The sequence below is a fragment of the Lipophrys pholis genome (assembly GCF_963383615.2).
Source record: "Lipophrys pholis genome assembly, chromosome: 1".
NCBI lineage: Eukaryota > Metazoa > Chordata > Actinopteri > Blenniiformes > Blenniidae > Lipophrys > Lipophrys pholis.
In genome coordinates this window covers 21,075,824-21,091,870 of record NC_137635.1, presented here as the reverse complement: position 1 = coordinate 21,091,870, position 16,047 = coordinate 21,075,824, and the positions used below count along the sequence as shown (strand labels likewise).

Genomic DNA, 16,047 nt, shown 5'->3' with positions numbered 1-16,047 from the left:
CGCAGACAAATCCCACTACCTTGCAGAGTTGCATTTGCCTAACTGTGGAAACTTTTTAAAATTTAGACTACGGTAATTATGAGACAAAGGGATCTCTGATATTTTAATGATTCATCAACTCTGTGTTTTTCAAAGCATTTTTTTTTTTTTTTTAACAAAAAATACTGACAGAGAGATTTAATTTAAACAATCCAAAGAGCAAAGCAGAATACTGAAACTACAGTTGTTTCTTTCTTTCTTTTCTTTTCTTTTTTTTGTGTAAATTCCTGTGTCACAAACCCACACTGAGCAACAGACAAGCTATGGAGAGCAGGGTGAGAGGGAGGGCAACTGTCGACGAAGAAGAAGAAGTGGGGGGAGAAAGAAAGGAAGGAGCTCACACACGGTGCACCGTTAGAGTACAGAAAAGCAGACCAAGTCAACGTCAAGCGTAGGTACAGCACTGGACCAACACGGTGAGGACGGGCCAATACAGCCTGCGATCGGAGAGAGAGGTTCATGCGTTTGGGGAGAGAGGAGCCGAGGGCAGCAGAGGAGCGTTGTGACTGTTTTGGGCAACAGGAGCCTGTGGTATCCAGGAAGAGGGCAGTCAAGCCTGAGGAGATGCTGTGAGGAAGCCTGCCAAGTGATGGAGCTTGAAGCAGCCAGCAGGCGGGCGTATTTAGTCAGGTACAACAATATGGCATCTTTATAAGGGTTTGTGTCTGATGTGATTCTTGGTGTTTGGACAGTTGAGCATGGGGGTGTCAGAAACAGAAGCATTCGTCTTTAAATCTGTGTCAATAATCACTCATTTGACAAATCTATCGGTTTTATATGTTCTGTCAAAACTTTGTTTCCCATTGTTAAGAGTATTGTGAAGCATTGAGACTGATGTGATGCATTGTTTAGCTGAAACATGGCAATCCAGATAGAATCTTTTTAAGCCATGTCAACGTTACCATGCAACTTTGAAGCTTTTGAAAGTGCTACTTTACTGCTTTTATCCAAATGTAATGTGCGACATGTCAAAAATCCATGTTCTCATCTGAGAAATTCGGATTAGTAGTTGATGGTCATGATGTGTGATGACGTACGTCATTTACTTATCAAGGTCAAACGCATTTTGATGAATTTGTGACATTAAAAAGCATGAGGATGTGGGAGACATGCAAATGTTATTGTTGATGGAGAGAGAGCGGATTATTTTCCACGCCAATGTATTCAACATGCTCTGCGTCCAGCTTCACATGATGCTCCAGAGTCCTCGGGCATCACAAAGCGCACTCTGTGCCATGCACAGACCCACCATTTGTCCTCCGTTCTATCCCTCTCCAGCATGTTAAGTCCTCTCCTCTCCCTGCAAGTGACCCCCACTGATTAAGAAGGAGATTTTCCAAATATTTCACAACGCCCACCTAACCCCCAGTGGCTATGACATTGTTAGCTCCTGCTCTCATCTCATACAAAGACATGATTGTTTTCTCATATTTACTCCGTGCCTCACTGATAGAAGATTGTGGTTGACACTACCACAGGGTGCGGATGCCAAACCATGACAAACCTTTGGGTCACCCACGAGTGCTTGTGGAGGCTTCGTGTGAGATTTTCTCATGATTTCTTATCTTCAAGTTCATCTGTATCACTGTTTTCACAAGTTCAACAAGTGGCCCTGGGTTGAAAAGGCCATAAGATAAAGTTTTGTTAACAGAAAACCAACAAAAATAATTGGATTTTGTTTTTAGGAGAGAAATTTATTTAGAATTGCGATTGTGATTCGGAATCTATCATTGTACAACTTTTATACAACTCTTTCTCTATTAATTTCTCTTTAAAAAAAACTAATTGAAAACGACTAGACAATTCCTTAACGGCCAAGCAAAGCTGCAAGTTATTGCTATTTGCATAGAACTGGTTTGTTTTTCCTGCTACAATTGGGAGTCGACTTTAGGTCCCCCGCAAGACTTAATCCAATACACCATATTAAATGCATGCTTAATAACCTGCGTACCTTTATATCTGCTCACAGGATGTGCAAAAGTAATATATGTATGTATTAGTGCACCCTATTCAGTTCCCAATACAAAGAATAAGTTAGGAAATATTTATCTTTAGTGCCATATCAAGATTTTCTTTTTTTTTTATAAAGCTTTGAAATCGATTTTTCTCATGTGAAGTTTGTCATTTCTTGTATTTCTTTTTCTTGTTTGTTTATTTTTTTTGCAAATTCTAGATGACCAACAGATTAAACTGCAGTAAAGGCATTTGATTAAAAAGAAAACAAAAAGCAAAAGCCAATATTTTTGTCTCGATATGCAGTATCAGGGAGGATTATGCTATTACAAATGACAGCAGGTGCAGATAAGAAAACATGGCCACATATGACCATGGGGTGGGTTGATCAATCCTTGAGACACGCCACGACTGATGGGAAGAACCCACTCATCTCACACGGTGAGATCTGCCTCTCACTACACAATGTTTGTCTTCAACATGCCACTTCACTTTCTAGGCAGCAGACTCTTCCTCTGGTTTTTCTGTCCTGTGTGGCCTGTGCTGCCGCTCTGCATTTAGGGACACGTTTCCAGTCTTGCCTCTCATACCGGCTCGTCCTCGCTGCCAGATTGGTTTTCACACAGTCCAGGCCCCTCCCTGCTACCAGGGCGACACAGCTGTCACCTGTCAGTTTCATGGTGGGGATGCGCACCGGCCTGTTATGGCTCAGAATAGCATTGTGGGAGAGTTTTGCTGGAAGTGGAAGAGCACAACGCCGAAACTCGTGAAGAATGAACAGTTGACTTGGAGAAAAATCCCAGCTGTACGGGAATGTGACGTGTGTGTGCTGGGAAGTTTGTGGGGTGCTCTGAATGGGAGTGACAGACTGCTTCTTCACAGGGACTCTGGTTCAGACTGTACTGGTAAGGCCTCATGTCTCAACTGGGTCATTTGAATGTGTCTGCTATGCTACACTGCAGCGTTTACTTCTGCTAGTGATTCATAATATTGATTAGGTTTTATCAAATTATCCTGGAGAGGCATTCTGATTTCAACTGTTTGTCCGTTTTTGTATATATAATGGGCTATTTTTCTGTGATCATGATATATTCTTCCCGTTATAATGTTTCTTTTTTCAAATTTTGTCTCTTGAATGAATTTGTTTGTTTTCCTGCAGAATGGAGGACCAGGACAGAGTAAGCCAAGCATCAAGTGTGGCGACTATTTCATACTTTCCTGTTATAAAGGTTCGAGCTTGCTGTTGTCTCTAATGGTACAAATTGGTGATTTTCTACCATGACACAGTTGAAGGATAAATAGGTGCATATTGATGCAAAATTCTCTCTTGTGGGTCCAGGAAAGTGATGGAAAGGTGCAAACATTTGGGAAACGATATCATGCCGCCAAGAGAGATCCCAACTGTCCTGTCATCATAAGAGGATGGCTCAACAAAAAGGTCATTATGCTTGATTGTATTTTACTTAAAATAAACTTTGTCATTGCATAAAGAAAGAATGGTTTTCTTATGTAATAAAAAAAAAAAGCAAACTCATTTGTTTGAATCTTCCCTCTGCAGGACAGCTCAGGTTTGAAGCTCTGGAAGAGAAGATGGTTCGTTCTCTCCAACTACTGCCTGTTTTATTATAAAGGTAGGATCCATTATTGGAAACCTTGCACTTTGTCATGGTAAGTCTTTCATGTACTGTGACTGTGAAATAGTGCATTTCTTTCTTTGTTCATTTTTCTTTTTTGGTCCATTTTCAGACAGTAGAGAAGAGTCTGTGCTCGGTAGCATCCCTTTACCCAGCTACAAAATCCTCTTCTGCACCCCGAGAGAATGCAAGAACAGAAAGTTTACCTTCAAGGTCTCTTCATTCATCATTATTATAATCACACGAATCAATGTTGTGATACGTGTATTTATATATTATTGGCCAATAATATATAAATATTTGAGTGACCGTGTGTAATTAATGTCTATGAAACTAGGTGGTGCATCAGGGGATGCGCTCCTATTTCTTCAGTGCCGACACTCAGGAGGATATGTTGGGATGGGTTCGAGCCCTCAGTCAGTCTGCTGCTATGGAGATAGACAGCTCCCTTCACAGGTTCAACTTTATTCACCATAATGTGCTTAATATGAGGCAACATTAAAGGACTGCTCCTGATCAGCCTTTTTTTGTCTATGATCCTTTCAGGCGCTGCTCAAGTTATCAGGATTTCACACAGATAGGTGGCAGCAGTGAATCAGTGGACTTCCCTAAATCCCCCTCTGATGAAGAGGGTCCCTCCCAAAAACGCAAGCACGTCAGCAGGACTCTGAGTGAACCGAGTCAACTCAGCGGAGGGAGGATGGGGATGTCTCACTCAGAGCAGAGGGGGAGGCGGAGTGTACGTCACAGAAACAGCAGGTTGTCGAGCCATTTCTGTGTGTGAAATGCAAATCCCGGTGGTTTACTTAAAGGGAGAAAAACCTGTCTGAGGGTTGTCCAAGTTTGGCATTCTGTTCTGCCTTCTCTGCTGTTTTCACAGCCCGTCACACAGGACGCCGAGTCCTTCTGATTTCTGCAGAAGAGCTGCTGGCGGTCTGCACATGGATGAGGATTGTCACCCCGGTCAAAACACGCCACCAGAAAAGGAAATCACGGGAACAGGTTCTTTGACCTCAAGAGGTCAGCTGGGGTCACGACCTCATACGCCGGTGGGAAGGGTCGACATCCGACCACACGATGACCCGCACATGGTGCCCCAAACGCTTTACTATGCACCTGCTTCGCCTCAGCTGGAGTTCAAATCTGCTCCAAGTACTCCTGGAGCAGAAAGGTGGCAAAGCAAGGTCAGTTGTCTACATTTTATTTTCTGTAGCCTGGATCACATGTAAAGCACAAAAGACTATTGTATGAAAACAACTTTTTAAATTGATATATATTAGGTGTCATTACTTTTATATATTTGACAATTATTTTAGTGCAATAATGAAAACATTTTGTTTATTTAAAATGCAAGGTTCTAAAACGCATAAATAGTATGATATAGACCAGAGATTTAAACATTTTGAAGGTCAAAAGAATTTTGGATATTCAACCAGAGGGTCAATTTATGTTTGAGCACCTATTTCACGAGGATATATGAGAAGTATGGCCGCTAATTTTCTTTAAAACAACAGTCATGCCTGTTTTTTGTATTTATCACTTAAGAATGTATTTGTTTTGAGGACGTTTACAAACAATGTTTGAATAAAACATATTTTTTAATTACCTTTCTCTCCTTTTGAAATGGGTTTGAAAAGCATGGGGATGATGTTGAGCAGCCAGTGGCCAGTTAGAGTCAGCATGTTGACCACTTTTGACCTGTTTCTTTATCTCTAGCCTACTCCTACATACGGCTCTGTCCATCATTCATCAAGTGGACGAAGGCCTCTGGGAAAGGTAACTACATGAGAAATATCTGTAATATTCTACATAAAGTATTGAAAATCACATTCATCGAAAAGTTTATTGACTAATATGCCTTGTTTTATGTTCAGATCAGCCTTTAACAGCATGAATTCTTGTTGTTCTGTACAGCAGCACTGCATCTTTTTTTCATGTACACACTGTCTCCTCCTTCAGAGCTTCTCTACAGGGGCGGCTGCAGACTTACTGCCCCCTTTACCTCCTTCATCGAGGGCCGCACACGCACCACAACACCACCACCACCACCATCACCACCACCGCAACCATTTGTCTGTTTGTGTGCTACCGCCAGCTATGGTACAGCCACCCAGGCTGACCTCTGCCCATGTATTGTTCTCTGGGCTTCTTTTGTGGCCCAACTTGGTCAATGTTGTTGTGGTGTTTTTTTGTGTCTTGTCCCCCTTTAAACATGGCGTTGTCCAAGCATTTTTCTTAAAAGGACACTAACAACATTAGCAACACTAGATTTATGATCCTGGTTTGTCATCCTGTAATGCCACATGTATGCTGACTTATTTAATATGGTCTGTCCTTGTTTATTTGTTTTGTTTGTTTCATTTCCAACAATAAGTGTGTCTAATAAATATGTGTTTGTGTTATACTGTGCTGTTGTACATCTGAGATTATTGCATTTATACAGTATCTTGTCATGTTTTTGTCTGCTATAGTACTGCTATCATGACATATCATACATTTAAAGAATATCACTTGAATAGCTATCACTAACTTAGAATGAATCATTCATAATGTACATTTTGAATGTGTTTCATCTTCACATTTATGCAGCAGTGTTGTGTTGAGTCAGCTTAGTAGTCCCTGTTAAGGCACTAACAATAGAGCTTTTGTTTTTAACCTACACATAATTCCCTCCAAATCGGTTGAAAGTGTAAAACTATATAGATCCATATTTTATTTTTATCATGTGCCATAAGGCTTTAAACAGGAAGAAGCAACATGAATAAGCAGTTAATGAATATTGATGCATTCCAGGCCACAAAACCTGATCCTAGAGCTGTGCCAGCACTCAGGCCTCTTGAAAGCGATGCAGATGTGAGTATTTATAATCTTAAGGACAACAATCATTGCAATACAGTGCAGCATTATATCCGTTGCATCTTTCTGTTGGAGTACAAGTGAGTTTGATTTTCCCTCTTCAGACTGTGTTGACGAGGCTGTGTGGGTGTGACAAGCTGCTTCAGGCTCTGTCTGTTGAACTGGCTCAGCTACAAATGGACAAGGTGAGTAATTAATACAAGTCTGCACATTTCAGGCCATTTTTATGATAAATGGTCAATATGCCATTTATAAAATAAAAGAATAAAGGCTATATAATTATTTTTTTTGTTTGTTTGTTTGGTATACTTGATAATGTTGTGCTTCTTGGCAATAAATTCAATATCATTTTATTTTATTCATGTAGCACCAAGGAATTCAAGCTAATCTACTCATTGCAGACATGAAGGGGGCAGGAGGCTCAGATGGCAAACTTCCAGTATAAACTGATGTTAGCTTTACTAGAAAATGTACCAGGTTGGCTTGAACCGGCCCAAACTGAAAGCTTCTTTAAATAGGAAAATTTGAACCTTAACAGTAGAGACTGTGTTGGACTCCCTAACTGAAACTTGGAGCTGGTTCGACCTAAAAAAGGCCTGATTGCAAAATTCTTCTAGAAATTCTGCACTATTGGAAAGCCTATTTAATTAATTGGGGCTTGAGCAGGATATATGGGTCACGACCATGAAAGCTTTGCCTGATTTTTTTCTGCCAATGCCAAACAGCTTTTCTTTGCTGTTGCTATTGACTTTTTCCTTTGAGCTTCTGGTACCCCCAGGCGAGAATGGGCCCTACAACACTGGTCAGTGGGTGTCTGCTCCAGGAATCAGCATGTCATCTTTAACTGATCTGTAGCCATGTTATATTGCAACTAGCACCATCTGCAAACTGAAGGCCGACTTCCATGTAACAGAGGGTGTCAGAGAGAGGTAGCAGAGTGGGCATCCCAAGAGGACAGCATGACAATTCAGCACTGAGGAACCTGAGGGTCTTCTAGACATCTGCAGTCACATTTTGCAGTAATATATGACTGACGGCTGCATTCAGCCAATGTCCAGCCCAGTTGAACACTATGGGATGAGCTTAGGCATGCTGTTTGTGCCAAAGTGACAACCACTTTGGCTGACTTGCAAGAAACACTGGTTGCGAAATGGGATTCCATCCCACAGACAGTGTGTGAAGAGGCTGGTGACCACTACGAGGAGGAGGTGGCAGGCTGTTGTGGCTGTGTATGGTTCTTTCACACACTGTTGAGGCTCTGCAAGAAAACATTAAGTTGCCAATATTTCTTATTTCTTCAGTTCATCAAACTATATCAAATGAAAGAATAGTTGTTAATTTTTCTTTTTTTTAAGGGGACCAACCCACATACTTTGCTCTGCTGCTCATCCCACACTTGTTCTGTGTTAATGTGGCTCCATATAAAAGTGAAATAATCAGGCTTTCACATGGTTTATGATTTTTTTGTTGTGCACAACTATAGATTTTTTCCAAAGACAGTGTTTTCATTGTTTTTGAGAAAATACATTTACATATACATCAACGAGGATGATCACAGTGATGAATATTATCCATTGCAGGACCAGGTCCATTGTGCATTGGAAGTATCTAGACTTCAACTGGAGGAGTGGAAGAGTCAGGGGCCCCGGGTCCAAGATGAAGCGCTTACCCAGAAGGCTTTGCTGCAAGAGGAGCTGGTCACGATCCGAGCCAGAATGTGTGATGTATCACTGGTGTGTGCAAAAAGAACAAATATTATAAACAATGAAAAATATGTAAAGAGTTTGTGTGTATGTCCTGTAGCAGTTTGCTTATTTTACTGTTATCTTTCGCCTCAGGAGATGGAGCGGGTGTGGAGTCAGTATGAAAGGATGGAGAGTGAACTGTCTGTTATCCGGTCACACCTTCAGCACATTTGTAACTTTGGAATGCCTCAGGTATTTATCCAGGGGAATTATAACTCTTTTTTTTTTTTTTTTTAACCAATTCAAAAACATTTGCCGTAGTGCTCACCCATGACTTGAAATCCTACCAAAGCTCACATGGAAGTTTAAACACTTTATCCAAGTCACTTGGTCTCTTATTAGGAGCAGTCCCAGGCTCAGAGAGAGCTGTGGATGATGGAGGACATCCTGGCCGGACTGAAGGTCAACAGGGATCATTTTCGCTTTCTTCTGGGGCTTCAAAGGCACCACAGTAAGAGTCACAGAAAACAAAAGCACAGCGATCCCCCGCTCAGACACTAGAAGCATGACGGTCCTAAACATGACTAATCTCATCTCTATGAAGAATTCAAGAGCAACTTCTGGCTTGAGACTCATGCACAGACACCTCCTGCATGTATATTAGATATAGTGCAGATTTTAAAACTCCTGAATGAACACATGCAATTCAAAGAAAGATGCATGGTAGTTTCATATCAAGCTAAATATTTACACAAAACACATATGTAATCACTCAGCTTCAGATGGACAGTGGTATTCCGCCGACATTACAGATTGACTGTACCAATAGTCAAGCAAAACAAACTCCTTTGTACAGAAAAGGGTGCTGTGAACAAGTAATATGTTTGGAGGATAATTTAGGTTTTTAAATGCATATATTTGACCAAAGTTTCTTGAACACTGGAGCGAGATTGAGTCTTTTGGTGTTTTTTGTTTTTTTTGTGGATTTGCAGTTTGAAGTGTGAATGTTTCATTTCAGTAATTTGTCAGAAACAAAACATGAAGTTTCCATATTTACGCAGCCCCAAAGAAGACATGTGTGGAAAGAAAACATCTCGTAAAATCTTTCACAGTCTCTAAAGCTGGGCTCTGTTCTGGTTCTAATTGATCAGAAAATATTCTGATGATTCTGTTTTAATTTCATGCATTTAAGGCATTTCACTCTACATGCAGCTACGTTTCCGCATCTTAAAGTTCATCAATATGTAAAATGGTGTGGTAATTCTTGATGATGCACATACAGGCTGACAATGAACAGTGCCTGCACAGTGACCTTTTTTGTCTCCCCCTCAGCGTTCCAGTCTGCAGCTCCTCATCCTGGATCCCCGGGCTCTCCCACAGAGAGGCTGCAGGGCGGACTGCCAGCGGTACAACTGCACTTTGTTTTGTCCCTTTGTAGCTGAAAGTTACTTATTTTCATGAACTGGTGGTAAATTCTTGCTCACATCAAACAAATCACTGGTTCCATCATTCTGCTGGCATTTACTGAATTTTACCATTCGACTCCACTTTCAGTCGGTTGGGTGGCTTTGTAAAATGTAATGTCAATTAAACAAACTGCCACCATTTTCAACATATATGGCAACACATGAGACAGCATTAAACAAATTAGGCTTGTGAAGGAGATCCAGGACTGTTGGAATCCTACATCAGACCAGAAGGAGAGGTCAATCTTCTCCCATAAACGTGAGCAAGTGGTCTCTTCACTTTGCTGGTGTCTCCAGACTGTTGGTGCAAGAAGAGAAAATGCTTCACATTAGGAAACATGATTCTGTGAGTTGTGATCAAATTTGTCACATTTTTTAAAAATGTCAAATGCCTGGCCCACAAGGGGAAAATCACAAATCAGAGATCTTCTTTTGGAGTGTTTTTCTACAGGTGTTGCAAGTTCTTCCTGTGATTAAAGGGGCTATCTCCAGTTACTACGGCCTCCTCTAAACAGTCCAAAGACATGCCCATAGGATGAATTCTTTCCTCTAAACTAACCCGAGCCACACATTGATGCGTTGGTTAGCGCTCTCCCCTCACAGAGAGAAAGTCAAGAGTACTCCAGTTTCCTCCCACGGTCCAAAATCATGCATATGAGGTTAACTGGTGATCCTAAATTGCCCCTAAGTGTGAATGTGAGTGTATGTGGTTGTCCCAAAGTACAATACATTACCAGGCTGATCCATTAAAATGCATTGTGTGTCAACAAAAAAATCCAATGTGATCTGTCTGTCGTAAATAAAATGGAGATTCGGAGTGCTGATAATGTTCCTTGTTACGTTGGTCTCTTCAGGACATGGAACAAGAACCACCAGCTCGTCCACCTTTACCCCAGGAGCTACAGGAACTCCACCAGAACAGGGCCCAGAGTCACTGCTGGACAGAGTCGCCATATGAAGTGGGGATATTTTAAAATCACGAGTGACAAACATGATCAGTTTTGAGAATGAATTCATGTTTTCCTCTTCTCTGCATTTCAGGGAATCTACAGTCACGCAGTTGATCCGGTGCACAGACGAGGAAACAGCCAGCCTGACCTCCTTAATGTGAAAGCACAAAGAGACGCATCTGGTTGGCACAGACACATTCGAGACGAGTGCAGTAGATTAAAGGAGTGAAATTAATACAATGTGCTGTATTAATGTTTAAATGAATGTATGCTCAATATATTTAATGTGGGTTTTATGCAAAGAATTAGTCGTCCTGCTTGTCTTTTATTGTCTTGCTTTAAACGTTTTTGTTCTTTCATCCAATTCTGTTTGTCCTCCACTCCTCCTGTCCCGTTCCATGTATCAACTTCATCCCTCTCTTTTTGTTTCCTCTCTAGAATCTCATTCTGGTTCAAAGTGGATCCCACCAGACACAACCAACCAATCAACCAAGGTTTGATTCTTCATAATGTCCTGCGTGCTGGAATGCATCGTGATCCAAAATCCTCCAAATATAGAAGCAGTCAAAGCTGATTTTTCCTCACTGCAATCACAGCCAAATTCCAATTCTTTGATTCTCTCATCTTCCTTGCAATTAGGGCATGTTGCAGTGCCTCTTGTGGGCAAGAGAGGGAGGCAGAGGCTCATGCCACAATACAGTGATTTAGTCTTCTCATTTCAACGACCCAACCACCCCCCCCCCCCCACCCCCCCCTTTCAAACAGGCGCATATATTCATACATATATATATAAGGGCAAAACATACACGCAGACTCACATTCTCTCATGCATGTGTACACTTCTTTCTGCACAGATGAAGTCACAGAGATATAATAATTTATTTAATGATAGTCGTTGATTCAAGCGTTACACATGCATATGTGTGTGAGGTGCAGAATCCATTTATGACTCACACTCTGAAAAGCTCGTATCCTTTCTAGAAGATGAAGATGAAGATGAGTGAAGAGGAGCAGATTGAGAGGATGAAAAGAAATCAGGAGAGGTTGACTAATAAGAAGAAACCCCCCCTACCTGCTCAGTCTGCCCAAACCCAGATTCAAAGTTCAGAGACAAGAGAGGAGGTCTGACATGTGATTAATAAGAACATTTCATTAAACTACTATATTCTGCTGTTCTCTGATTCACTAATCTATTTTGGGGTTTCTTCAGGCTCCCTTTCCCTTGAGGGTGACACGAGTTGTTACAGCTGTGCTACCGTCCTCACTCGTGGCCAGACGGGTCTCTGTAGAGGATCCCCCAGCTGAGCTTGACACTCCACTGCCCGAGCAGATCCCACCAGAAATGCAGCAGAGAAAGGCCGAGCAGATCAACAAACTGTTGAACAAACCGCCCAGACGGCTGCTGTTAGACAGTCCAGATCAAAGCCACTCTCCGGCAGAGATGCACCAGGATCAGCTCATGAAAAAGTCAAGCAGACAGCAAGGAGCAACCAGGGCCTCCAAGAGGGAACCAAGATCAGAAGCAAACAGAGCTGGGGCCACAGACACATCAGGTGTTCCAATTCAAGACCAAGTCGCTGGAGCAAAAGAATGTGAAAATAGAGATGTCAAGGTAAGAAATATTTAAAATAACCTAATATTTACATGGTTGATTCACAAAGATGGTGTCATACCACAAATATCCATCCATCCATCCATCCATCCATCCATCCATCCATCCATCCATCCACCCACCCATATCATGTAAATTGGGTCACGTACAGTTTTCCTGTCCATTTTAGGGTTGAGACAAAAACAATTACTGTCCCAGTCACACCTAAAGTCAACCAAATTAGAGGAGTCCTTCAAAAAAGAAGCCAAAACATTTCTGTCATGTCTTTTTTTATTGTTAATTTATTTTAATTGGTCTTATTATTGTTTTTATTACCCTTTTATTGGCATTATCTATTTATTTATTATTTATTTATTCATTTATTTCTTTGTTTAATTATTTTTTTGCACTTTGAGATTGCTGTATGTAAAGTAAACTACAAATAAAATGTCTGTCTGTCTGTCTGTCTGTCTGTATGTTTGTATGTATGTATGTATGTATGTATGTATGTATGTATGTATGTATGTATGTATGTATGTATGTATGTATGTATGTATGTATGTATGTGTGTTGTTGTTGTTGTTGTTGTTGTTCATAGTAGTAGTAGCAGTAGCAATGCACCCCTGTGCTAACTCTAAAAAAATACTTAAAATTTTTTTTAAATAATTTATTGTAAAGTAATAATTTCCAACATTTACTTCAACTTGACATTTATATGTTGAAAAGCTGAAAAGACCACAATAATAACAATAACTGCAAAAGCATTAAATGGAGAGGATCTCATAGAAATGCCTGCCTTGCAGTGCCTATTGAATTTGTGTACATTTTCTTGCAAGCATTTAAAGGATGTAAACAATGTAAACTGTTTTTCTTTTTTTTTATCACTGGGTCACTCCAATATCACAAATGTATTATTTCAACATATTATTTTCTGTCATTCCATTCTGAAGCACCCATTATTAGAAAAAAATGGATTAATTCTAAGAAAACCTATTTAGTATGCTAGCAGAAAAAAGCTGTGGCTGCCAAGGAGCTGTTCAGGCTCAAATAACACAAGGGCATTAAAATGAACATGGACTTCATTGATACAGTTATATAATTAGGCGAGTCATTCGTGACCGTACATGTATTTTAACATTACACTGCTTGAACAGGCAGAGGAACAATCGTCTCCCCTTCTGACCCCTGACATGGAACCTGACCTTTGTCTGACCCCTGAGCAGCGAGAGGCGAAGCTCCGACGAGTGGAACGAATACGGGAGCGAGTCATTCGGAGGTGGGAGTTTAGACGATTTTTCTGGTGAATCGTTTGCAAAGCGTGTTTTATGCTGATGAAGGTGTCCACAAATTGGTTGTTGTGTGTTTATTAGTGCAGCCAGAGAGAGTGCCACGACACACGATCAACTCCCAACCAGGGGACAAAAAAAAGAAATTTCCCGGGTGACCCCTGACACAGCGAGAAAACTCAGAATGAAAACAGGTATTTACAAAATAAATGTGATTCAGCTCCAGCAGCTCAAATATGTTTTCTTTTCCTCAACAAACTTTTGGAGATATGTTTATAGTTTAGAATATTTACTGACAACAGACTGTGTGTTCCTGCTGACAAACTGTTGCTGTTTCTTGTTCTCAGGCCAGGACACATTTGATGTTAATGGCAGCTGTGGGGCAAATTTCACAAGTTCTGCAGCACTTCAGATTTCGAGTCAAGATGGAGATGAAAAGCAACAACATGTCAAGATATCAAAAAGTCCAGCTAAATTTGGGTACAGAACACAGCTCAGTGGGAAACAAGGGGTTGAAAAAACTAAAATGAGACGTCCAGCTTCACCATATCATATCTCCTCCATGACGGTCTATCAGAAAGATGGAGGCAAAGGGTTCATAGGTCACGAGGATATTGAGCAGACAAACTTGGGAGAACATCTGGCTGAAGGTGATGAGAGTAATTCTAAGTGCTCTGATCTAAGAGCAAAATGGTTTCTCTCCACCAACCAATGGCAAGGGTTCATACCTTTGCAGATCCCAGACTTAGAGACACTGTGCAATGACGAGGCGGCAGACACTGACAACCAACCAGCTGGTTCAGACGACATGGCGGACTCTAATGAAATCTCATCAGCAGTGAGTGAAAGCTTAGAGAAAATGAAAGAGAACCATTCCCTCTTCTATAAGATTGCATGTGACATCAGCATTTCAGATTCGGATTTACCCAAGAATGATGGAAACTTTCATAATTCACCGAAGCCAGAGGACGAAGAAGCGCTGTTGATCACTGAACCTTCACCAGTTGAAGCCAGCAGTAATGAAGAGGCATCAGATAACCAAGAGGGCCACAATTCCAGTCAATCTTTGTCAGATGGCACAAAAGCTCACGGTCCGATCCAAGAGAAAGCAGTGATTTTAGCAGAAGCGGCAGCAAATATGGCAAGTGTTGGTGAAAAGATCACTTCACTTGAATGCAAAGACAGCTTGAGGCAAGAAAGTCAGTTAAAAGTAATAGAAACTACTGATGGAGCTCAAGTTCAGGATGGAGATTGTGGTCAGACGCAGGGTGGATGTGCAGAGACGAGAGAGGAGTCAGAAGATGTGAAGGTAGACAACTCAAGGATTAAGAAATGTAGTAGTTTGAGTGCAGAGACTGACGAGACTGGGCTCGAACACGAAGATAAACTCTCCATCACTGTATCTGGTTCTGCATATGAAGCTGGGAAAATGGTCCGGAGTGCTTCTTTTGCAAAGGCGAGAGTAACGGTGTTAAGGACAAGTTTGTAGAGGCAATAACAGAAACAGCTTAAAGAGATCAAGTGAACAAACTTGAGAAGGACAAAAACAGTGAGTGTCTCACTGTAACAGAAGAAAATGTCAGAATAAGAGGACTAAAAATGTATTATGGGAACACACAATATCATAGATGTAGTATTTTGGTGAACTTGAACATTTCCATTATTAACGATACATGTTGGACAACAACACAAATGCAGTTCAAAGTCTTAATATTTGACCAACACTGGGACTAAATATATTTTAATTCTTGAATACCAAATACCCCGTGCATAGTTGCTGTCAAATATATTCCATGTATTTATGGTTAGCTCATTCATTCCTCTGGAGATATGCTTCTAACACAACATTATATATGGTGACTGCTTTCATTTGGTGGCAAATGTAACCCTGTTGTTCTCACTGTAACAAAATGTGTTTTGTACCTGAGATATCCTGATTAATAAACATGCTGTATGCTACATCAAGACACAGACTCCTGCTTTATACGTGCAAGAATCTCCTATATGTTGCCTTCCCCATCACCACCGATGCAGATTCCCCCTGGGTGCGTGGATGCTGCTGGTCTCTGAGGGGACCTGATGCAGAGTTCCATGGAGCGCCTGAAAAAAGCCTTTGTCACTTTAAATCCTGACCGTGTCTCAGTCGATGACATCATTGTCTGAGAACACATTACATCACCCCTTCCCAGGCTCTCTCTCTTAAAGACAGCACCACCTTATGTTTACTGAGCCACACACACACATGCAGACAACACACTCACACAGACCTACTGATCTGTTTACAAATGGGATATCAATATCAACATGCATATTAATACCGGATTACGTTTTTGTGTGGGCCTGTGGATTCATTTTATTGTGGGAAAGCCATATGAAGTGCTCCAAGTCACAGATGAGACCACTTCCAGAAGTGTAATAAAACAAGACATATTTACTTTAAACCTTTTCCTGCTATTATTTAATATTATTTGGATGCACTCCACACAACACTGCAATTGGTGAAAGCGTTCCTGGATGCACCTTCACTGTGAACTTGTGTTCACTTCACCATTTTCATACATGCAATTATCTTTATGCTGCAGGGGAA

General features: G+C 41.0%; 1 protein-coding gene across 5 annotated transcripts; it reads left to right on the top strand.

The window, feature by feature from the left end:
• The first annotated feature begins 401 nt into the window (after positions 1-401).
• Positions 402-15,423, top strand: plekha4 (pleckstrin homology domain containing A4). 5 transcript variants are annotated; one of them, XM_080486268.1, is made up of 24 exons: positions 402-669; positions 3,152-3,221; positions 3,332-3,430; positions 3,551-3,623; positions 3,739-3,839; positions 3,964-4,082; positions 4,173-4,385; positions 4,507-4,810; positions 5,343-5,402; positions 5,586-5,726; positions 6,420-6,479; positions 6,587-6,667; positions 8,063-8,215; positions 8,321-8,419; positions 8,570-8,678; positions 9,500-9,573; positions 10,488-10,592; positions 10,675-10,765; positions 11,022-11,077; positions 11,565-11,705; positions 11,794-12,195; positions 13,329-13,450; positions 13,545-13,654; positions 13,808-15,423. In XM_080486268.1, exons 1-24 carry the CDS (start codon positions 629-631, stop codon positions 14,947-14,949), a joined length of 3,966 nt encoding a protein of 1,321 aa, XP_080342394.1. In that variant the 5' UTR covers positions 402-628; the 3' UTR covers positions 14,950-15,423. The 5 variants fall into 5 exon arrangements, with proteins under 5 accessions (XP_080342394.1, XP_080342395.1, XP_080342396.1 ...); XM_080486269.1 differs by lacking the exon at positions 5,586-5,726; XM_080486270.1 differs by lacking the exon at positions 11,565-11,705 and having other exon boundaries at positions 407-669.
• Positions 15,424-16,047: the final 624 nt, after the last annotated feature.